Genomic DNA, 24,595 nt, shown 5'->3' with positions numbered 1-24,595 from the left:
CTTTATAAGACCTATGAGAGAGAGTGGATGATTATGTTGATAGTAGGCATGGGCGAATTTTGCGAATTCGCAATTTGCGAATTTTGCGAAATCTCGAATTCGCGATCCGCAAAATCTGTGAATTTGCAGATTCGCGGATTTTGCGGATTTAGTGGGTAATGGCCGGGCGGGAAAACGGTGCACATCACTAGTGTGAGGGGCAGGGCCAAACGGGCGAGGCTTATATGCGAGTTCACATGCCTCTTGTGTGCATAAAAGGACAGGCACGGATAGGAAAAGCTTGTGGTCACAGGAACTGCACAGGGATTGAGCTCATGAAAGTCAATATGCAAAGGCCTCCATCAAGCATCATAGCTATTTTTCGACGATAGATATGGGGAGAGCGCACACCTACCCAGCCTCGACAAAACACACATTTTTCGGGGTGCTGATTAACTTTGCCTTCACACCAAAGAGCGCCGGGGTCCCTCAAGTGACCTGTCCGTCAAGTGAGTAAAGGGCGCGAAGACGGTGCACACAACAGTAGTGTGTGGGGAGGGGCCAAACGGGTGGGGCTTATATGCGAGTTCACATGCCTCTTGTGTGTATAAAAGGACAGACACAGATCAGAGAAGCTCGTGGTCACAGGAACTGCACAGGGATTGAGCTTGTGAAAGTCAATTATGCAAAGGCCTCCATCAAGCATCAAAGCTAATTTTCGACGATAGATATGGGGAGAGCGCACACCTACCCAGCCTCGACAAAACACACATTTTTGGGGGTGCTGATTAACTTTGCCATCACACCAAAGAGCGTCGCGGTCCCTCGAGTGACCTGTCCATCAAGTGGGTAAAGGGCGCGAAGACGGTGCACACACCACTAGTGTGTGGGGAGGGGCCAAACGGACGGGCTTATATGCGAGTTCACATGCCTCTTGTGTGTATAAAAGGACAGGCACGGATCAGAGAAGCTCGTGGTCACAGGAACTGCACAGGGATTGAGCTCGTGAAAGTCAATATGCAAAGGCCTCCATCAAGCATCATAGCTATTTTTCGACAATAGATATGGGGAGAGCGCACACCTACCCAGCCTCGACAAAACACACATTTTTGGGGGTGCTGATTAACTTTGCCATCACACCAAAGAGCGCCGGGGTCCCTCGAGTGACCTGTCCATCAAGTTGGTAAAGGGCGCGAAGACGGTGCACACACCACTAGTGTGTGGGGAGGGGCCAAACGGACGGGGCTTATATGCGAGTTCACATGCCTATTGTGTGTATAAAAGGACAGGCACGGATCAGAGAAGCTCGTGGTCACAGGAACTGCACAGGGATTGAGCTCGTGAAAGTCAATTATGCAAAGGCCTCCATCAAGCATCAAAGCTAATTTTCGACGATAGATATGGGGAGAGCGCACACCTACCCAGCCTCGACAAAACACACATTTTTGGGGGTGCTGATTAACTTTGCCATCACACCAAAGAGCGCCGGGGTCCCTCGAGTGACCTGTCCATCAAGTGGGTAAAGGGCGCGAAGACGGTGCACACACCACTAGTGTGTGGGGAGGGGCCAAACGGACGGGGCTTATATGCGAGTTCACATGCCTCTTGTGTGTATAAAAGGACAGGCACGGATCAGAGAAGCTCGTGGTCACAGGAACTGCACAGGGATTGAGCTCGTGAAAGTCAATTATGCAAAGGCCTCCATCAAGCATCAAAGCTAATTTTCGATGATAGATATGGGGAGAACGCACACCTACCCAGCCTCGACAAAACAGTAAACAGTCACACATCATCCTGCAACTATTTTAGGATGGCGCCGGCAAGCTGCCAGCGCCATCCTAAAATAGTTACTAAATTAGCTTCATCAGGGCACTAATAGATAAAATAAAGCAGGTGCTCGAGCACCTGCTTTATTTTATCTATTAGTGCTTCCTGTTGAAGCTAACTTAGTAACTATTTTAGGATGGTGCTGGCAGCTTGCCGGCACCATCCTAAAATAGTTAAAAGTTCAACAGGCTTGAACTTTTGCCCCCCAAATCCGCTGCTCGCGGATCTTGCGGATTTTCAGTAAATTTGCAGGAGTTCGCGGATCGCGGATTTACTGAAAATCCGCGAAATCCGCTAGCGGAACGGATTTTCCGCACATCCTTAGTTGATAGGATCCCCAGTCGGGAGTGATTATCTACCCCTGGTTTTAGGAAAGGCCATAGAACCTAATTTATTAACTGTCAGAAAACCTAAGTTTAGATTTTAGGTTGAATACTTTGCATTTCCTTTTGGTGTTCCCTGTTTCTGACCTATGGAAGGATACACTGCCGTACTGCCCTTGTGACAATTTTCCAGCACAAAGCACTTGACATATGTTGCTATTTTGCACATTCTATATATTTCCTCAGAAACGTTTTTCATTGCCACTTTTTAACAATTTAAAAATTCCTTCCTATAAGGACGCATTTCTTTTAATTCAGCAACTTTCATCTGAGTATATATGTTTAGCTGCTTTAAGTTCTATTTGGGTATCTTTGAAGATTAGGAAAAAATATAGGAATGCATTATGATTATGTAAAAGGTTTTTTGTACTTTCATTTTCATTATGATGTTGCATTGTATTATTGCCATGTTTGATTTTATGGCACACCAATAAAGAGTGAATGACTGACTAATTCTATAAGATGTATGTAGCTTGAGGCACAACTCTGCTGCTTACATTGAAACAGGAAGAGACAGTTAGCCCTAAGCACAGTGGTTTTAAATGCTCGCATAAGAACATGTAATCTCAGGCATTGCCCATCTGGCATACGCGTTGTCCCCTTATGACAATGACGTCTCTCTGACCCTTTCTTCTTAGGAAACCAGGTGCTTCCTGATATTTCCAGAATGCTCTCAGTTCCATCCAGCAATACCACTAACTCTGAAGACATCATGTCGTCCGCCTGTTATACCATGAGGAACCTTGTCATGTCCAACCCCCAAATGGCAAAACAGAACTTAAACAGAGACCTGCTGAAAAATGTGGTAGAAATGTGCAGAAGTGGGTGAGTGATTGTAATCAGGAGTATTTGTTTCAATGGGTATTTCTGGAGGGTGGTGCAGGCGTATGTAGAGGCGGGTGCGGCAACAGAATTGAAACCACGGCAGAAGTACACTATGTGTGATGCGAAAATGGATCTTAGTCACAATTAGAAATTAATAAATCAGGTGGGCTGGGAAAGGAAATCATTGCAATCAATCATGTTTGATAGTCAAAATGCAAGATAAATAAAGTATAATGATAAAGAAAGAGAACACCAGTTCCTGTATTGCATACAGTGCCCAGAGGTCCAATGGGCATGCTCGCCTGTTTTCTGCTCTCCCCAGTCACTGTAGTATTGCAGAAGAGGGCACAGTTGCTTGTCCACCCTCTTATGTAATACAGTTTGCACCAGTGCACATATAGCGCCAGCACTATGCTAAACAGATATTCCCTCATTTGAATAGGGGCATGGCCCCATGCAAATGAGTGGAATACTTTGCCTCTGCTCTAAACCATATTATGGAGGCAGCACCGAGGCAAAGAAGACATAAGCACTGCCTGTGCTCCACAACTAGGAGGCTTTGCCCCACAAAGAGGAGGCACACAGTCAATGCGCCCCTTGAGGGCAGCCCTATGACAGGGTAGTTAGGGGTTTGATGGACCACTCCAGACATGCCCCTCAATGCACCTGTGTGCAGCAGATGTCTGTCACCATTGCTGCAGACAGGTGCAGCGTACACAGAGAAAGACAGATCAGCTGCTTCAAATAGCTTTTACTAGCCCTGAGGGCAGCACATTGTTTTTAATAGGACACACCTTCCCTGTTTGCACCCCTACACACCTCTTTAAAGATGGACTGTGGCACAAATAGGGACGGTGCGCCTTGTCTGTATTATGGGCCCAAGTCTGATAGAGTAAACCAGGTGTGAGATATAACAACAGAGACTTCAGTTGGTAAAGAGATCTAGATATAAACTAGGTATACTGTGGAACTAGAGCTCAATCAGTTTATGTAGAGAACAAGAAAGACTCTGTGTCTGATTGGCAACTCAGAGATAAACTAGATGAGATGAGCAACCAACAACAAAGCACATGTCATACTGAAGTAAGTATAACTTGCAATGAAGGTAACCAGACAACCCAGATACATGTAGAGCTGAGAGAGGTGGAATGGGTAGAAATCACTGGGCATACATAATTAAATGTACACGGGATGTGATGGGTATTCAGTGATAAATAAGGTGTGAGGGAACTACCAATAAATCAGTAAAATGTAACAGTATAGCTAAACCTGATGTGATGGGGAACATGAGGTAAACCGGGTGCCATAGGTAAACAAAGACAGTTCAAGTGAGATAGATACCTAGAGGAGAAATATGGTAAACTAGCTGAGAATCCTTACATCTATGTTTTTAACTCTTGTAACTTCGCTTCAGTAACTCAAGAAACTTGTAACTATGCTCTGAAACAATGTTCGTCCTCATGTAAAGCGCTCTGATACCTCCGGGTCTAGCCAGCGCTATATAAAACTTTTCAAATAAATAAACAAGGCTAAACCAGCTATAGAAGGTAAAAAGAAAAAGTAGACATTGTGTGGTCGGCACGATCTATATTTGCATACAACTATTCTTTAAAATATACCAATTTATCCTTGACTGTAAGATCTGCTTAAAAACCATATAGTTCTGCCATCCGAGCAAAATGCATGTTTTTCACGTGGCAGTGTTTTCAACTGAAAGTGTTTAAAGTTGATTTAGTAACATTTGCATTCTTATTTGTGTTCCCAGTACTGCTTTTATTGCTTTCAATGTATACTCCTTTGAGCTGAAAAGGATTACTGTAATCAAATGATGATAATTCTTTTAATTTTAGCTCCGCACCCAAAGCAGCTGACGCTGCCCGTGTCTTACTAACAGACATGTGGGCCCAGAGAGAACTCCAGAGTGTACTGAAACAGGTACAAAAACATTATTTAATTTTACGATTAGGAAAATAGTGGAAGGCTAAGACATACTAGAAATTCTCTCACAATGAAAGGCTTTCCTATGTGTGTTGCAGTGTGTCACATAGAACTAGATTCAGTAGTAAAAGATTCAGGTGAGCCCAGACCTGTTTGTTACAGAAAAAGTATACCACCTTGAGAGGGGACATTATGCTTGTTCATCCTTCATGATGAAGGGTCTTAAGGACGGCCTGCCCTCATAAACCCACTTTATTAAGTCAAGAGACTCGATGCAGTTTTTTCTATTGTCATGCTTTATAATATATATCTTATTTAAGTAACAAGATATAATGATTGGACCATTTGGAATACTATTATATAATTTATGGGTTATTGCATATGTATCTTTCTATTTTTTAGAATGGATTGGATAAAAGCATGATGGGGGCTATCACAGGTTCTGCTCTCCGAAATGCCATCTCAAGAACCATGTGAAGGACAATGTATCTATTCTACAGGTAAGACATGTCAACTAATGTGGAAGGTCTTGGGGTCTGTGTTTAAGACCCTTAGAACATTGACTTCTAGGGTTACAGTGAGATATACATAGGAATAAATATTAACTACTCTAGGTAGGAAGGACCTTAACATTATAGTTTTAAAGTTTCTGCTGAAATGTCTGTGGTGGATCACGTACCTCTGAAATACCCCTAATTCCAGAGATAGATTGTTTACATTATGTTGGATATGTTCACCACAATCTACACCATCAACCATTCCATTTTCTCACAAGGCTCAAAGATATGGGTTTCAGAAGCCTGCACTTAAAGTAGCTACTTCTTTATATCTCAAAGAGTACACAGATGGTAATCACCTCTCCATATTCATCAGAATTTATGCAGACCTCGTGTTTGATTTCACAGGGCTAAATTCTCTTACTCCATCACCAAACTAATACTTCAAGGTGAGGCCCACTTGAAAATGTACGAGGAATATGCAGGTGACATTCAAAAAATCTCTAGGAAGAACTTAACTCAGCTTAACTCAGCAGCATTTTGCCACTGGGTTCCAGACAACATGGCCACATTTCACCTCTGCTGATCGCCTTCAATTGCCTGAATGACTGAAGTCAGAAGTCAATTCAAAATAGCATGCATTGTCCAATAAGCTCTTAACAGAAGTATGTCAAATTTGCAAAGTAGTTGATTCAGGTGGATCCTAGAATATCAATCTCCCCTTGCTTTTCTAAAATCCCAATCTTTCAAAGGAGGCACAGCAACGGGCTGGAACTCGAACCTGCTAGCTCTCAGAAATAATCTCCCCCACACCAAGTTAAAAAAGAACTTAAAACCTTTCTCTTTCTTCGCTACTTCCAAACATATTTAACCATCATTCAGATACACCTGGTTTGTCAGCCACCAAAGCCATGGAAGTATGCGAGAATTCAAATATAATGAATAAGTATGAAAAGGCACCAGACAGTTTTTTTCCACAATGATTCACCTGAATTACATACTTTTCCCCTTTTTCCTCTTGCCCCTCTTTCAGATTACATCATTGGCATACTTACACTCGATAATCTCCCCTCCCCCACCATGATCATCTCACTTCTTATACCCTTTTGTTAATGTACACCATAGCTATTTTAACTGATGTAAATTCATTTTAGTTTGGTTCAGGTTATATAAAACTGCACATGAATAATACATAGCTGAACCAAATGATGACTAAGAATCTTATCACCAAACATGACTTGACAAGTTAAAATCCCCTTGGATAGCCATCTTTAAGGGCCTAGCTCCATCCACTTTTGAGCATTTTCAGAACTTAGGGACACACATTGCTAGTCAATTATCACGAGGTACCCATACTTCAAAAGTTGCCAGCTCCTGTTTCAACAACATTAAATTGCTCAAGAAAGTTATGCCTTTACTACATGACCTTCTTATAGTCCATTCTCTCATGCAGTTTACACTCGACTATGGGAGTGCAACTCATATGGGGGCCACAACCAACATCTTTGAATGCCTACAGTTGGTTCAGAATGCAGCTCAAGATGCATCTATGGACTTTCGAGGTGTGACCATATCAGGCCCATGATTAGGTTCTTGTAGTAGTTGCCTGTGACCCAGAGCTTGGTTTCCAAAGTGATAGCCATTGTCCACACCGCCCTCATTATTGCCTTTCGGAGATTCTCACCACTGAATTGAAATAGAAGAAGCCTCGGAAATCCTCCCAGTCTGCACGCACATGGAAGTTAGTCACTCCAAAATCTAGGATTATGAATTTCGGTGATCGTCCCTTCTTGATTGCAATACCAAAATTCTGGAACTCACGTCCCTCTGCGTTATGAGCTTAAATTTATCTAGTCACATTTCGTCATAAATGTAATGCCTGGCTTTTCACGCAAAAATTACACAGTTTACCCTTTATTTCTGATCTTTTTAATTTCCTTTCACTTTGTATTTAAATGCTCCTTGTGATGTTTATGCTAAGCTGTCCATTTTTAATGTTTCTTCACCCTCATTAGTATCGTTGTTATATGGTTAGCCTAGCGACAAGACGTTTTTCAGACCTATGCTTAATAAATGTCATTAACTTAAAATGCATGCCAGATGAAGAGCAGCTATGTGCTTGAGCTGGTTTATTAATCGGATAGGCAGTGATGAAACTATTTTTCGGTCACCCTTCTTCACTGAACATGGGATGCTGCACTAAGTTTGGCGGCCTGCATGATAAGCTACGTAACCTTCTAGTGGAATTTAGGAAGAATAAGAAGGATTTTTTTAAGCTTTCTGTCCAGTTTTACCAGAGGAACATCTCTGAGGATGCCTCACACCTGAAGTATCCGATACTACCCGTATCTAGTCTCTGATGCCACAGAATGTGTTGTATGAAAAAACATTTTGCTTAGGAACAAGGAAAGAGTGTGCCAGGAAAAGACAGGAAAACGACCTAAAGTGGCATCCAAACTGTCTCTTTTTCAGGGGCTGTGATTTCCAATCCCCACCAGGGAAGGTGTACTGCAACTGCTGTGAATGAGAGCCCCTCTAGCTCTAGGCCAAAAAAAACCTAGATACTCAAGGGAACCTTCTCCTGCCCTGACCAGTTTCATGCTACCCTTGATAGATCCTGACACTGGGATTGTGGTCATCGGTGCCAGTGCCTTCCTTGATATTTCCTTCAGAGTTGAAGTTGTTGTTGTGGAGATCTTCAGCTCTCATCACTCGATATTACCACATTGGCTCACCCTGTGGAGACTTTGATATCAAACTCTGAAAATGAGTGGGGGAAGATGCTGGCACATTAGTGACAAAACGACAAGGGAGAGGGGAAAGGAGAAAGAGAGTAAGGCAAAGCACCACCTCCCTGAAAGAGAAGCTGCAGAGAGACATTTGTACCAATAGGAGATGTAGGCACCCTGAGGAACTGAAGATGTTTGAGGAAGCCATTAGATCATTAACAATGATCTCGGAGAATAGGAGGTACACATTCTTGGTGCACATGTAAATGTAAATGTATAGGCATTTATATAGCGCACTACTTACCCGTAGGGTCCCAAGGCGCTTCGACCGCTGCGAAACCCTTCCTGGCTTCCCTGAGAGATGGTCCCTTAATGGGTATCTCCAGGGTGAGACCAGGCATCCCCGGCGGTCTGGTGGGGCCGTTAGTGAAGATGAGGCAAGCTAATGCCCAGAGTTGCCGAGTGTGATCGCTGATCAGAGTGGGCACCAAGGCGAGAGAATTATCGAGTCCGCTGACCCTGGTCCAGAAACCTGCCGCGCCGGGAATCGAACCCTGGTCCCGGGCCGTCCTCTGCTCTCGGGTCTGCCGCCTCTAACCAGTGAGCCACACTACTTCACCTGGGAACTATAAGGAAATGAGCCAGCTAAGCATGGAACTTTCCTTATAGAGAAACTGTGGTCTATGAGAAGAGTAAGAATCCCTATGGATTTCCAAGACTCATCATGAGCCATAGACACGGTATCCTATGTGGCACTGATGGGTAAAATGTCACCTAAGTGTGCCTTAACCTTACAATTGGAGCCAAAAATCTAGGTTTCCTCTTTTATACTAGAGAAGGACCCAGAGAAGACGTTGTTGACTTTGACACCGCTGTACCACATTTGGAGAAAAGTGCACAGCACACTTCAAGAGGCTTGCCTTGTTGCTGACTATGCCTCAACTGTAGCACCTGCATATTTGAGGTGACTTGTGCGATTTCATTCCCTACTAAGGCAACCCAAATTTCTCCCTCATCGATGGACTCTTGACTAGACTGACTATGGATACATCCTGGCAACATTCTCTCTGGCTTTGCCTTTGAATTGCCCAACCCTGATTATGAACCTGCATCGCTAGGGGATTGGAACCTCACCGATCACACCATAAAAACCTATAAATGATTAATTTTGGTGTTAGCCATATGGACAAGCTCTATGTTATGTGCCATAATTAATTTTCACAGCAGTTTGTCTCACATGTGGGTACCAAAATGCTTTCTTCAGTAATCCCTGGGAAGAGCATAATTAACCTATGAATATAAAATAAAAGAAAAAATATTTTTCAAGAAATTTATATTGACATTAAGTGTATGTTAATCAACATTTATATGCATATTTATAGGAACCATTGTTTTCTGTAACAAATATGTACCCTGGTATGTGGTCCCTATTGACCCTAGGGTTATCCCTTCTCTCCTTCACACATCTACGTCTTGGAGACAAGTTAAGAAATGTAGGGCCTTAGTCTTGACTACCACATGCCTGCATTCCAATGCTAAGCTGGACTTGAGGGTAGCTGCACCCTCACGTTGATATTCCTTGAACCCTGCCTTGGTCCATTGGCACTCTGATAAAAAGACAACATTTACAAGCAGGTAAGTCGAACTCTTTATTATCGGTCTCCTCTCTCCACCATCAGTGCAGCAACTGCCTCATCTGAACATTCTAAGGTAGCCTCCCAGAGACAGAGGGAAGATACCACTATCACGTAACTAGGGGGGCAATAAAGGATACAGCATATACCAATATACACAAAGACATATTAAAAGATTTCGTATATACCAATGTGAACATTAGTATAATAAGTAGAGAATGTAATACATCTTCCCTATTAAACAAAGTGAGATGAAAACGGATAAAAACAAAATGCTTTCTGAACATTGAGCAACCAAAAGGTGAATATAGTGGTGAGGTGTCAAATCACTTGGACATGTCATAGTCTTGGTGCCAAGTGGGTACTTTGTGACTCCTCTGATTTACAGGCAAGTTGTGTGTGGTGTGTGTGGGGATTGTTGATGGTCGATCTGTGATTGGACACCTTGCCAGATATAGGTTGAGATTTGGACTATCTGTCCATACTACAAGTCTGGCTATTACTCATTATGGCTATGTTTCTCTTGATTGCTGTGCTTTTTATGGGTTTGGAAAATTTAGAGTCGAAATTGCCTATCCTAGGATTCTTGACGCACACCCAATCTCCTACTACCCATTACGGAACTTTAGTTCCATGTTGAGTCCCAAGAATGACTTAAGTTTGTCCTTATTTGCAGGTGCAGGGACATCTTTTACTGCTTCTAGTAGGCAGTATGTTGGTTTGAAACCTTCCTTTGAAATGCAGTGTCCCAGATATTCCACTGCTTCCACACCTAATTGACACTTGTCTTTCTTTAAAATGAGCCCTGCATTCTTGAGTTTGGAAAGAACCTCCCTCAAAATATTGTCGTGTACCTCAGTGGTAGCCCTGCAAATCATCACATCATATTGAAAACACAGGGGCATATTACCATCAAATAGCGATATTTATCGCTGAATAGGCTTAGCGATGATTTTTTTATCGCTGCCTATTGCTGGATATGTTAGCAGAGAAAACATACTATTAGCAACGTTTTTCTCCATTGTGCTAAAATATCCAGCGATAGCGGCTAAATGCGTGAATATCGCTGAGAATACAGCGATATTCACGCATTAGCGACGAAATGCTCTTAGCCATGTTATCCACCTCCTATTGGATAACATGGCTAAGAACTGGTCTAGGCAGGTGTTAGTATTTGGAGATATTCACGCTTAGCGTGAATATTTCCAACGCTACGCCTGCCTTGCTAATAGGCGATAGCGACATTAGCGACTGCTTTTAGCCGCTAACTGGTTAGGTATGCCCACTTTGCATGTCATTAACGATAAACATCACTGACATGCAAAGCGGGCCCCAAAGCACTCGCTATCGCCTAAAAGCTGTCGCTAACATCAGTTAGCGACAGCTTGCTAATGGGGCGATAGAATCATTGCCGCTTAGCGGCCGAAAGCGGCCGCTAAATCGGCGATAATTGCCTATCGCCCCCCTTGGTAATATGCCTCACAATGTCTTGGGTACACCCTCTAACACATGTTGCATAATCTTTTGAAAGACTGCTGCCGCAGAAGCCAACCGAAAAGGCATGCGGCGGAACATTATATGTGCCCATAGGTGTAGTAAATGCAGTAAGGCTTCTGGAATCTGGGTGTAACTCGACCAGGTGAAAATGCCATGGAGAGATGTAGAACTCTGAAACAAGTGGCTTCCCCCATTGTGCTTAACATCTCATGGATGCGAGGTAACAGGAGTCTTTCTACCCAGATGTTGTTGTTCAGGTCACGTAAGTCAATTCACACTCTAATGTCTTCGCCGTAGTTCTTTTTTACAATATCGATGGGGGCAATCCATTCTGAGTAATCAATAGGCTGTATAATGTCCACATTTTCTAATCTAGATAACTCTTTCTTTTTAGATGTTCCCACATAAGGTGGGGTATTAGTCTAGTTTTGTGTACCACAGGTTTGGCACTTTGTTTTAATTGAACTTTGTGTTGGAAATCTTTAAGAATACCTAACTCTTCTGAAAAACCTTTCAGAAATTCATTCGTAATATGCTCACTGTTGCTTGAAATTTTATGGCTTCAACTTGTTCTGGGTTGTTAGGATCCAGTTTGATGCCCAGTCTCTCTGATGTTGCCACCCTAGTGAGTTAGATCATTCTTCTACAATAAAGACTTTGCCTGCTGTAGAGACTTAATCATGCCTTTCATTGGTATTGGGTCCTTATTGTATCCACTGGGTGAGTTGTCTGCTGTACATAATTTATTTACTTCCTCACCTAAAATGGATTTAAAGTCAGAATATTTAACAAGTGTAAACGGAGATCATGAGTCTGCAAACATTTTAACCATTTGACCATCAATTGATATGTTGCATTCAGGATACCTTTGATGGCTGGCAGTACTAATATCATTTAATTGCAGTATAAATTTCTTAACTTGAGATTTCTCATCAGGAGCAACATTTCCCCAGTTTTCTTATGAAAACTCTTGCAAACTCTTGCTAAATGACCTCTGCAAATGACTGATTTGGCTAGACAATTGGGATTTTTGGCAAAGTTATTGTTGCTCCCACAATGGATGCATTCAAATTTAACATTTTCTGCATCTCTTGTTTGGGAGTGCCAATTGTCATTCCTTATTTTACAAACTTTAGGTTCTGACTCTAATAAATGAGTAGTTTCTGGCACTTTGTCGGAATTGGAAGATTTAATTTCCCTTAAACAGATGGCTGTGTGCTCTATGGATTTGGCTATTTCTATAGCTTCTTGAATATTTGGTTGTTTTTGCAACAATTTCTCTCGAATTTTGTTATTATTAGTACAACGTACCAGTTGATCCCTGATGAGGGAATCGTCATGGGATTCATATTGTTTACACAGTCCTCTGAGGGCCGTTACATAAGTGGAAACATTTTCTTGTCTATCTTGAGATCAGATCGGCTAAAGACTTTGTGTCTTTCCAATACTATGTTTACTTTATCACCAAAGTGTACCTGTAGTTTTAACAAGGTGGTTTTGTAGGCATCTTCATCATCCTCCTCATCAGTATCACTGAGCTCAGTTCTGGTAATGTCTCAAATATTTTCCTACCATTGGGACTAAAACTGTGCAATAGGATGTGCTGTTTCCTTAATGAGCAAACATTTTCTCCACCAATTGCTATAAAGTGAGACTCAAAAATATTTTCCCACTCCTTCCATGGGACACTGGGTTCTCCGAATTCGTTCAAAAATGGTGTAGATTGGGACATGCTAGCGACAGCCATCATAATAAGACATTCAAAAGAGATGAAATGTAGAAGGTTAGTTGCTGCACAAAAGGTGTGCGTGTCCTTATGTTGTGACATGCTGTGTTACGCAAAATACAGTATTCCAAGAACTTTGATTTTGATGTGCATGTTACAATTGGGTGTGTGTCTTACAGTATTAACCCCTTCCACACTCATGACGAGCTGGGCTCGTCATGGTGTAGCCTCCTCATACACTGATGACGAGCCCAGCTTGTCATAAAACAATGAAAATAGCAATTCCCAGCACAGGAGGGGAATTGCCTTAGCAGCCATGGAGTTAAGGCAAGCTGAAGAAAGATGAAAATCAACCCAAGGTTTGCGTGTCACTGAAGAGGGACACACTAAAATGAAATGAACACAAAGGTGTGTGTGTCACCATGAATGACATGCCAGGAAACAAAGAGAGTAGTGTTCCAAGGTGTGCGGGTCACCATGAAACGACACGCTGCAATTGGCATGAAAATGCACCAAGGTGTGCATTTCACCGTGAATGACACGCAAGCATGATGAAGGAAGCTGTGCGGGTCACCGTGGTAGAACACGCTTCAAAGGCATGCAAAAATGCCCATGGTGTGCGTGTCACAGTGAAAGGACACCATGCAATTGATATGAAAATGACCAAGGTGTGCATGTCACCGTGATTGACACGCAAGTAGGATGAAGGAAGGTGTGCATGTCATTGTGGTAGAACACACTGCAAAGGCATGTGAAAATGCCCAATGGTGTGCGGTTTACCATGAAAACAAGCTGTCAACAGGAGGGCACTTCAGGGAGGAGCAAGACACACACTCTGAGGCGAAAGGACAGACCAAGAGGCTCCTTACGAAGAGTAGACTCCACCTGTGAACTCTGTGCCGCCCCCTGCAGTTCTCCCCGCTCATGCGAAGGACAGAAGATGGAAGCAAAACTGAGAGGAAGTCTTGGTGACTGGTGCGGAGGCAGTAGCCAGGAGAGAAGCAGGAGAGAGCGTGTGAAGTAAAGAGGAAGCCTCCTTGCTCCACATGCAGCATTGAGCGGAGACAAAGAAAGGGCTGGTATACCCGCACAGGGATGATTTTACCCCCGGCAAGAGCGCGGACACCTAAAGGAATCCTGCTTCACGAGGCAGCCACAGCGAAGGCACAATGGTGACAGGAGCGTCTCAGAATTCTCCCTGAGAGGACATGCTCCTGGGCCTAGAAATAGAAGCGGGGAGCTTCTCCTCTAAAGGTTCCTCGGTAAGTGAAGGCTGTCTTGTTTTCCACACACGGCCAATCTGAAGAAATAAGGGGATAGGTTCCACCAATGCTGGTTTATCCTTGATAACAACACTCTCAATCTTTGTATAAAATATGCAACGTGAGGCAGAGAAATGGTCCGGACACCAAACATATTCTACCCTAACACAGATGTGTATTTACAGACAGTTGACAGGAGCCTCAGCACATCACTTTGTAGTAAGTGAATGAAAAGGCTCCAGTGAGGCAGAAAGTCTAAGATAATAGTAGATCTCTTCTCTGGGGTATACAAAGGGTATGAAAGTAGTACCTTAGTCCAAGTCGAAAAGTAAAGTAAGCAAGATGAAGTGCTGGTGGAGTAGCACACCAAAAGGGGAGGAGCCAGGTTTTCTGTCCCCTTCCACAGATCGTCACCAGTGATAAAAAGACGAAACTAGCAAGCAGGTGAGTCAAACTCTTTATTATAGGTCTCCTCTCTCCACCATCAGTGCAGCAACTGCCTCATCTGAACATTCTGAGGTAGCCTCCCAGAGACAGAGGGAAGATACCACTATCACGTAACTAGGGGGGAATAAAGGATACAGCATATATCAATATACACAAAGACATAATAAAAGCTCTAGCATATACTAATGTGAATATTAATATAATAAGTACAGAATGTAACACACTCCAAGTGAAAGAGAGAGGGATACTAGAGGTGATGGGTAGGAAGATACCCTGGGTGGCATCCCTTATCATATTGGCTGCTAATACAAACATGCTGTTCTCCAAATGTAATGAGCATCAGTGTTAAAAGATGGCAAAGCTGACAGCAAGATGGACTCCACTCGTGATAAGAAGTTGTTCCTGGATGTGGTTGACTCCTATTTCTGACATATGTGCTGTGGACAGATCTCCCACACCAGGCGTAGCAGAAGTGTGTCATTTTCATGATGGAGATACAGGCCAGTTAAGAACTTCTTGGCAAAGATTTTAATCAATCACAGTTGGCAAAGACATGGCTGGGTGATGGTGGTCCCATAAATGAACCACCTATCGCCCTTCATGGAATGATCAAAGTTCTCACACTCAAAGAGGATTTTACATAGTTCCATAAATGTTCTTTCTCCACCCCAAGATATGGCTAACAGTAGCAATGCCCCAAGTGGAGGCAACCACTGACCTGAGGAACTTCCTGTAGCTTATGTGATGGGTTCTATGATGACAAATTGGCCTCACATGACCAAGAATTGGGCTTTTCCCTCAATTTGTCACTACAGGACACAATCAGTTTAGAAAAGTAAGTGATGAACATTTTGATGTCTAGCAGGGTGTTGAAATGTGTGGAGGAGCCACGCACCCAAGCCCATCCACAATGTCACAATAAATCAGGTGAAACGATTAATTAGCTTCAAATACAGATGCCAGTACTCCCCACCAAAACAAAAATACAACAGAACTGATGTCAGTGCACTAGAAGAAAAAGCATAATTACATCAAGCATTTTCTGGATCAGTATATTATTAGGTTCTACTCCCATCATAGTCTTGTGGTTTGTGAACAAGTACATCTGAAGGCAGTTGCTTTAGATTACAACAATTTAACATTTGTAAGGATGACCCCATATCTGAACCTTGAAGTCTGCATTTACAGAACTGTGGACACATTTGCAAATCCCCATCCTTCTAAATGAATGGATGTTTAGAGAGGGTGAACTTGTATTTTAAACACCTGACATTTAGTTTTCAATCTGAGTTCAATAGGTGCTTGACTGTGCCTGTTGAGGCTCAACAATGCAAGGAGACAGTTGAACATTGGCCGGGCTAAATTCCGCTGACAGATATAATGAATATATCTCTGCAGGTGTTTTCTGCCCTCTAGTTCCAAGGTCATGCATGCCATTCTGGTGGGGGTGTTGGGTGGGCATCAATGCTATCACTCCAACAGGATATGTGGATGGATGGCAATGTGTTGGAGCCTCATGTGGTCAATAGTACCCTGAGAGAGTTCCAGACACATGTTGCAGTATGAACAGGGCTAAATGTGGCAAATAACAGCATAACAATGATTTACATCCTGAAGCGAGGAGGGCCCCACTGATGTTTCCAAGAGAATAAAAGTATATCTGAACTTGAGCACCCCAGATCGCAGATTTCCTTGACAGCACCATACATTCTTAGAATAAAGATTGATAAGGCGGACAGCCTCAGCAGATGGGGCTCAAAATCACATGAGTGGGAACTGGATCAGTCAGTGATGAATTGCCCGTGGAACCAGTGTTTGCAACAAGGTAAGCAGCAAGTCTTTCAACTTTGAATCCATGTCTCAGGATCCATGATCACTGGGAAGAAAGTTCCTCCGTGTGTTCCCACTGATCCTTCTGCTGTACCTGCAGGTGCAGAGACTGAGGGACAATAGCTGCCGAATAGTTCTTGTGGCACCATATTGGGGGTGACAATTGTGTTTTCCCTATTTACTCTACATGCTGAAGCATCCTCACTTCCAGCTACTGGCAATCAATTATCAGCTTATGAGAGATGTTAGCTTCATGATTCAACATGTCTCAACCTCTCAACATTGCTCTTGCAAAGTTTGAACACTTAAACCTGCACAAAGGATGAATGGAAGTGCTGGCAAAACGCACTGAGCTAATATTTTTACATTATGCATAGATCTCTGACGTCCACCCTCTGGTATTTAATGAGATTGAACCCAGAATTGGGATAGGACTCAACAGGCCACCTCTCACTGTTGTGTGAGTACACTGTGCCCTTAGCTGATCATTGTTTGTAGGTATTTTAACTGGTATGTGATTTCATAGAAAAACGATTTCATGGAATACCATTACTGAGAAGATATTTTATCTAAACAGTTTAATAAAAGTGTGCATGATGAACGGCATGTACGATTTCCTAGAAACCAATTCATAGAATGTCTTCTTTTTTAAAATTGGCTTTAGCATGCTTATATTTTAAGGTATGAATGCCGTGGTTGCAGGTCTCACTCACAGTTTTGTCTGACATACTTATTTCAATGCTTTACTTCATGGATGTTACTTTGGCTGTATATATTTTTCATTGTCAAACAATTACTGTGAAGGATTTTAATTTGCCGCCCCCTCACTGCTCCTAAATACCTGTTTCCCTGCCCATTAAAATCCCCTCACCATACCAAAATGATACCCATCCCTGACCCCTAACCCCATACTCCTCTGACCCTAAAAGTAATTTCTCCCTAAAATCCACCCACCCATATCCCTAAAAAGCCATCACCACACTTCAAGTACACCTATCGCTAACCCCTAAACTCCACCCATTCCTGAGCCCAAAACCTCTCATTACCCCTTAACTCAGCCCATCACTGAAACTTTAAAAAAAAGCTCGTCATCCATAAACACCATTCATCCCTGATCCCCTAAAAACTTCTCACCACCCCTAAAAATCAACCATCCCAGACCCCTAAAAACCCTTCATCACTAAACTCCTCCCGTCCAGATGCCTAAAAAAGTATTTCTACATCAAAACTCCACATATCTCTGAACCCTTGAAACCCTGCACCATCATAACATCTACTCATTGCTGAACTCCAAAACCCCTTTTCTACCCTAAAACTCTACCCATCACTCAGGCTCAGAAATCCTTCACAGTCCTAAACTCTTCTCATCTGGGACTACTATACTACACTCATTGTGAACCCTAAAAACATCTCACCACCCCTTAATCTCCCACCATTCCTGATCCTCAAAATGTGCCACCACCCCTAAACTCCCAATCCCTGAACCCTAAACCTTACTTTCTACACCAGAGCTCACCCATCACTGATCTCTAAAAACACTGATCACCCCTTATCATCGCCAAACTCCGAACCCATAAAACCATCATTACCCAAAATCTCAACCCATTTTTTATGTAATTTTTGATCTTTCATAAAATTGTCTTTTTTATAAAAAGTTTCATTCAATTTTCGATTTTTCTGTATTTCTTAAAAATGCCTGTCCTAAAAATTGTGTTTTATGATTTGGTCCCCTCAAATGTGGTTTGTCAGATTTCATTTTTCTATTAATGCACATACCTCACTTTTAGCCTAATAGGTTCCAATGATACAAATTGAGTTGTGTTTTTTACAACAAAGAATAACAATAAAAGGCATATTCGTGCCCTCTTAGTAGCCAGGTAGATGTGTACATTGATTTGTATTGTATTTTTCTACACGATGATAACTCCATCACACTGACACTGACTTTGCGTCTTTTTCATTTCAGATTGTGCTGTCATCTCCTTCCAACTGGTGGGATATCCATGGTATCATCCGTCCAAAAGGATCCAGAACTTGTTGTAAAATGGAGATGGAAAATTGAGGACACTACAGATTTTTTTAAAAACTTTATTTTGTTTTGTTTATTTTGGGGGACTGGGAGCAATTTTCTCATGATGGCCTCTAAGCTGCACAAACTTTTGCCAATGCCGATTATCACTCTTCTGAATAGGATCTCGTGCACAGTGAACTCCATAACATCTTGGCTTTTCTGGTCTTCGGAGAGGACCAAAACGGTCCAAGTACTTTTGGCTAGCACATTTTCTTCACAGCTTTTATGCCCATTACTCAGTGACCTGGCTTCTACTTTATGGCTTTGCTTTTTGAATCACAACACAAAGCCTTAGTGTTTTACAAAGTGCTCCTTGTGGGTTCATTTTTTGCGCGGGCTCCACCTTGGATCTTGGAGAATGCCATGTCCAGCTCTACCTGTGCTGACCCTTTCCAGAGCTTTACCATGCAGAAACAAATGTGGAAGGCGATCTTTATTTATTCCAAGAGGTATTGGCAGATCCAACTTCGGCGTCCCAACTCAGACGTTCCATCGCATGAAGCCTGGTTTTAAAAAAGGGAGCGTGTCTGCCAAGTGGAAAACACTATTGTCTTGAAGCTGTTTTAAAATGATTTTTCCATGTTTGTTGCCATGCAGCAAACATGTATGTGTATATATATATAGTCTTCAGCAAATGCAATTTTTTTACTTCAGATTATGCACTTGTGGCAATTTAGCAGCACCAGAGTAACTAGAATGCCTTAATGTTTTGTATAGAATGTCTCATTGCATGAACTCGCTTTTCCACCCAATGTGCCACTTGTGTCACTGCCGTACCTATAAATATTGCTTAGCTAGGACAACTTACCATAACAATATAGGGTTCAGGGTTTCCAGTTGTCCGACTGCTGTGTGCATTACATTTGCTAATCTTTATGAACATTTGTATTTTAAACTGGTTTGTGATTTGTCACGAATAAACGTCGTTGAAATGTTAATTAGTGAGCCCTCCATCACCATGCATGTGAACTGGAGAGTGCCAGGAACTCCTTAACTTCTACTCGACTTTAGCGCGCCTACAGAAAACACGAGTTCTGCTAATTTCTTTAGCCCAGGTCTGCACACCCCCTCAGTCGGTGGTGCGCGTTCAGCTGATTCGTTTGACCAGCCTCCAGTCTCGGTTATTTATAAAACTTTTTGTTGCAAACGAATGTGCAGATGTGCACAGTGCAGTTAGGCCAGATGCCAGCAGCATTCCAGGTGTCAAAGGAATGACTCAGTTCAGTTCATGAAGCTTTATTCGGTACATAGTAATAATGATCACAAAAGCACAGCAAACAGGCAACAAAGTTAAAAAAGTACAAACATGATTAAAAACTCATACTTTTTCTAAAAGCCATAGATTTACATATAAAACTGTCAGTATAGACTTGTTTCCAGATTATTGCGGAAGAGCTCTAAACTTTAGGAACTAATTTATTACTCCGGAGGAACCCCCTCCCTTGAAATCTTTTTGTAATCCTGCCAGAAAGCTCTGCAGGTGCTTTTCTATCAAAAAGCACCTGGACGTTTATTAAATGTAGAGATGACTTCAGATGGAACTGCTGAGGAAAGCGTAGCGTCTCATCAAAACTTTAGGGGGTTCTCAGGCTGCAGGGTCTGAATAAGCTGTAATTGCCCTCACGCTAAAGAGACCCCCTCTACAAAATCCACTCTCAGGTAGTAGCTGGGTTATTAAGTTTGCACAGTGCCTTTTTACATGCCCCCTGGAGGGGAAACGTCACGCACTATAAATGTTTGAATTGAACACTCTGGCCTTCTCGAGTGTTCTTTCTTCCAAAGTGTATTGGCCTGTTTTTTATTTATGTACATGTTGATGGTCCACAGATTGTTTTTACTAGCTAGATTTGTGTTGTATTTTAGTGTGCTGTATAAGCATCAAATAGCCAAACAGAAACACTCGGTCACAGCAGATCGCATTCCTCCTTTAATTAGAGTGAACAAATTCTTATTAGAAGGTGTTATTAGGTTGAACGTTGGGACCATTGTATTTTTCCTTTGGATCCCAATTTGGATGCATATTATTTATGCATTATGTACATTTTCTACAACTAATCCAATTTTTGATGTTGGCAAGAAAGGTGTATCATAAGAAAAAACTGGTGAATATAGGATTGGGTCCAAAAGGAGCCAACCCCATTGTTGGCATTGCATTGAGGAAGTTTTATTGGCTGATTGGCATGGTTATAATTGGTTTCCCTGAAATAGATTTGCTGAAATAATTGAACTATTGAAACAATGGTACCATAGTCTATATGTTGAGGAATATATGACTCCCATGGATTAAAACTTTATTTTGATGAATTTGCTGCATCAACTGAACTTTATTACTGTTGAATAACTTTGAGGTTGCTACCTCACTTGGAGCACCACAGGATTTAGGGTGGGAAGCCCCCACTCTCCCCTGCCATTTGTATAATTAAATTAACCCTTGTTATTGGATGATTGATGTAGGAAACATAATATCAGACACCCCCATAAGTTGATTCACACACATAATAGACATAGGACAAACCAAATCAGTCATCTTGTTTCCATCACTTCTGCCTTCAACTACACTGATTTTGTCAGGCCTAAGGAGTGGAGAAGAATCCACTGGGGCTTTCACCATCACATGCAGTTCATGTTACCATATTCTCCATCTCAACGCTGACATCAAATTGCAATTCTGGTCTTTTTTTCAATTAGTTTAACAAATTGGATTAATAGACTTGAGCATAAATATCTGTGAAAAGAATACTGCTGTAATATATGGTCCCAGATGATGAAGAGCAGATATTTAAAGTTTCCTATTTCTATAGCATGAATAGCTTATCCAGGCCAGGCCTTTTTCTTTCCATTTTGGTACTTGTAGTTCTACTTATCGTTTCTCGGTTTCAAGATTACAACTACGAGAATGCACAGATAAAAACCCTTTCTGAGGCGCTATTCATGCTTGAATTTAGTAAACTCCAGAGCTCCGCATATGGAGACGAAAGTCAAGTGTAATCTAAGAAAAACATGAAATTCCACTTCTTTAAGCAAAAGAGACCAGATATTTGCATTCAAAAGCAGGTGCTTGAGACTAATTGTTGTGCAGAGCTTCCCTTTCCTCTTGTAGACGTGTACATTGCCACCACCTATAGATTGCTCCACCAGTAGGAGATTCATTTACAGGTTAGTAAATGAATCATTCCTGAATGGCACTGCTGAGAGAAAAGCAACACGCCTGGATAAGACTTCATGAGAAAGAGCAGCTCGGGAGACAGCCTGGAGCTTCCCATGAGCCCAATTCATGCGTGACACTTGCGTCTAGCTTGCTTTTTAGGTAATAGCAGGAGCATTGCAGTTTTTATTCATCCATAAAAAAGTATGGAGCTACGCATTCTGACAGGCCACGTTCTGTTCGCTGAAATGTTAGGTCTGGCTGAAGGAGCCTCACCTGATACAAGGCCACTTACGAGTTATAGAAAATCTTGTCTTTGACATGATGAACACACTGAAGAGATTTCCCCTTGTCTCAAGCCCAGTGTGAGTCGTCCTCGCTTCCAGTTTTTTTCTCCCTTGGGTGCCTTTAGTTTTACTTTTCCCGTCATGCATAGAATGATACCTAGATGGAAATGACTTGCGCAGAGCACGCCTTAAGACCCAATCACAGTGGAGGTGGATCAACTTGAGGGCTCTGTCGATGCTGAGACTTTCGGCCTACTGACCAACCTAGGGAGAAAATTTAAAGCTGCAAAATTGAGCTCCATGAGAAATGTTACTCTCTTTGTATGATGGGAATTGTAGACCTAAAAAATGAGAAATGGCAAACTATAAGTTCCATTGTGCTGTTGACTACATGGGGTCAACCATCGGCAATCCAAATTGGCAAATTAGCCTTAGAAGCTGGGGGCTTCCATTTGTAACAAATGGAGCAACTGGGACAGAGAGGTAAAAGCACACCATTTAGGAGTGAGCAAACTAAAGAGATCACACTTCCTGTATATCTAGCACTGAGAGGCTGGCTACCCCGAAAGCCCAAGCATATGTACAGTAAATCCAGCTCTGTATAGATAAGTGGAACGTATCATTCTAAAAAAATAAATATGAAAAAATACATACAAATAAAAAAATCCACTCCTGATTTTCAGATTCACACTAAAAAGTAACATTCGAATTGTAGTCTGGCTTGATATAGTTAGGGCTAACCACACTGAGATCATAGAAGTTGTTGTCATCCCTCAGCCACCTGCAGAAGATTAGATCAATTTTGGATATGACTTGACTAGGAAACTCTGTAGCTAGCTCCCTATTGTGTTCAGATCAGCATGGTATATATATAACATGCACAAGTAGGACACTGTGCCAAAGGGGACCAATCTACTCCTGAGAATTCGGTTCTCTTACTAAGAGCTCTTAAATTATCTAAGGTTCGTGTGAGATGTTCGGACATACCTGGATTTTTTATTCACAGCAGTTAGGAATCATGTACTTAAAATCATACATTTATTATGGCATCATAAAAAAACCAGAAAGCAAAGAGGGCTGAGCTAACAAAAAAGGTGTAGACACTGAATATTTCATATCTGCTATGAATCGACCTGAGATATGTACTTGATGGGCCACTTAAAAATTATTGATGAAGCTTAATTGTTAGCTTGAAGTCACTTAAAGCACAAAAGATGCTGCTCCAACCAGTTTGTTCAAAAGATCTAGCCTATTCCACTTTGCAAATGTGTTTGATAAATTTGTAAAAAGCTAAATGTGTTAATAAAGTTTTTCAAAAATAGTATTGTCACCTATTTTCATTTCAAGGCGTTGGAAAAATTATTTTTGTAAACCTGTCCAAACCACTTCCTGGTGCAGGAATCGATTGATTCTTACATTGCAAGGGATAACGGCTAGATGTACGAAACATTTTTGCATCTGCAAATGGCCCGATACGCAGAATTGGGCCTTTTCTGAATGCAAAAAGGCCTTTTCTAATGTACAAAGCCCAAATTGGGATTCTGTAACCTGTTACCGAATTGCAATTTGGGTTTGTGATTTGGTACTTGGAACGGGTGTGTTTGGGGCGTACCTTCCAAATACTGATTCGCATTGGTATGTACAAATGTTTTGTGACCGAAATGTGGTCGCAAAACATTCACACTTTACCACCAACTCAAAGTTGGTGGTAACCCATTTGCAAATGGGAAGGGGTCTGCAAAGGACCTCTTCCCCTTTGAGATTTATTGTATAAAGATATTTTAAGAGCGAGCAGTGGTCCAAGGGACCACTGCCTGCTCTTAAAAAATTAAACTTGAACGCTTCATTTTTTTCTATTTAAATGCATCTTATTTTCCTATAAGGAAAATGGGATGCATTTTTAAAAAAAGATTGCTTCTTTTAAAAGCAATCACAGACATGGTGGTCTGCTGACTCCCAGCAGGCCACCATCCCTGTAGAGGCAGTGAAGCGTAGTGGATCACAAATTGTGACCTACCTCGTTAATATTGATGAGGTAGATCTATGTGTGACAATACACCAATCGCCAATGAAACTCAGAAGAGTTTTATACATTAGGAATAGAGATTTCCTAACTGCAATTCACAAAATAAGTCGCAATTAATACATTACTATTCCTAAGTTTCGTACATCTAGCCCTTAGAGCTTACTATATGATCACAGACATTCTGCACCTCCTTGGAACACACTACTTGATGGAGATGCGCTGGTCAGTACTTGCATCATAGCTTTTGGTTTTCTCGCCATTTAAAACAGTAGCCTACTGTAACATAGATGTGGTTTTACTTATGATATATCCTTGCCAAGATGAGCAAAGTACTTCCCTAATATGGTATAAACTAAGATTGTTTCATCAAATCATAAGGATAGCTGAAGTGACGTCAAACACCCTCAGAATCGCTGTTGCTGACTTTACAAGAAGTGAGGTCACATGAACTTTAACTTCGATCGCATAACAGATTGTACTATTACACAGCCC

The 24,595-nt window shown here is 41.8% G+C and overlaps 1 protein-coding gene across 2 annotated transcripts in view; it reads left to right on the top strand.

Moving 5' to 3' along the window:
- The window catches only part of PKP1 (plakophilin 1), a 187,011-nt gene extending 167,428 nt beyond the window's left edge, over positions 1–19,583 (top strand). For both annotated transcript variants that reach the window (XM_086923160.1, XM_086923161.1), the window contains 4 exons: positions 2,828–3,014; positions 4,865–4,949; positions 5,355–5,452; positions 18,541–19,583. In XM_086923160.1, the coding sequence (XP_086779286.1) occupies positions 2,828–3,014; positions 4,865–4,949; positions 5,355–5,429 (347 nt within the window). In that variant the 3' untranslated portion in view covers positions 5,430–5,452; positions 18,541–19,583. The remainder of the gene's footprint in view (positions 1–2,827; positions 3,015–4,864; positions 4,950–5,354; positions 5,453–18,540) is intronic.
- Positions 19,584–24,595: the final 5,012 nt, after the last annotated feature.

The sequence above is a fragment of the Lissotriton vulgaris genome, chromosome 5 (assembly GCF_964263255.1).
Source record: "Lissotriton vulgaris chromosome 5, aLisVul1.2, whole genome shotgun sequence".
NCBI classification, from domain to species: domain Eukaryota; kingdom Metazoa; phylum Chordata; class Amphibia; order Caudata; family Salamandridae; genus Lissotriton; species Lissotriton vulgaris.
This window is presented reverse-complemented; position numbering and strand designations above follow the sequence as displayed.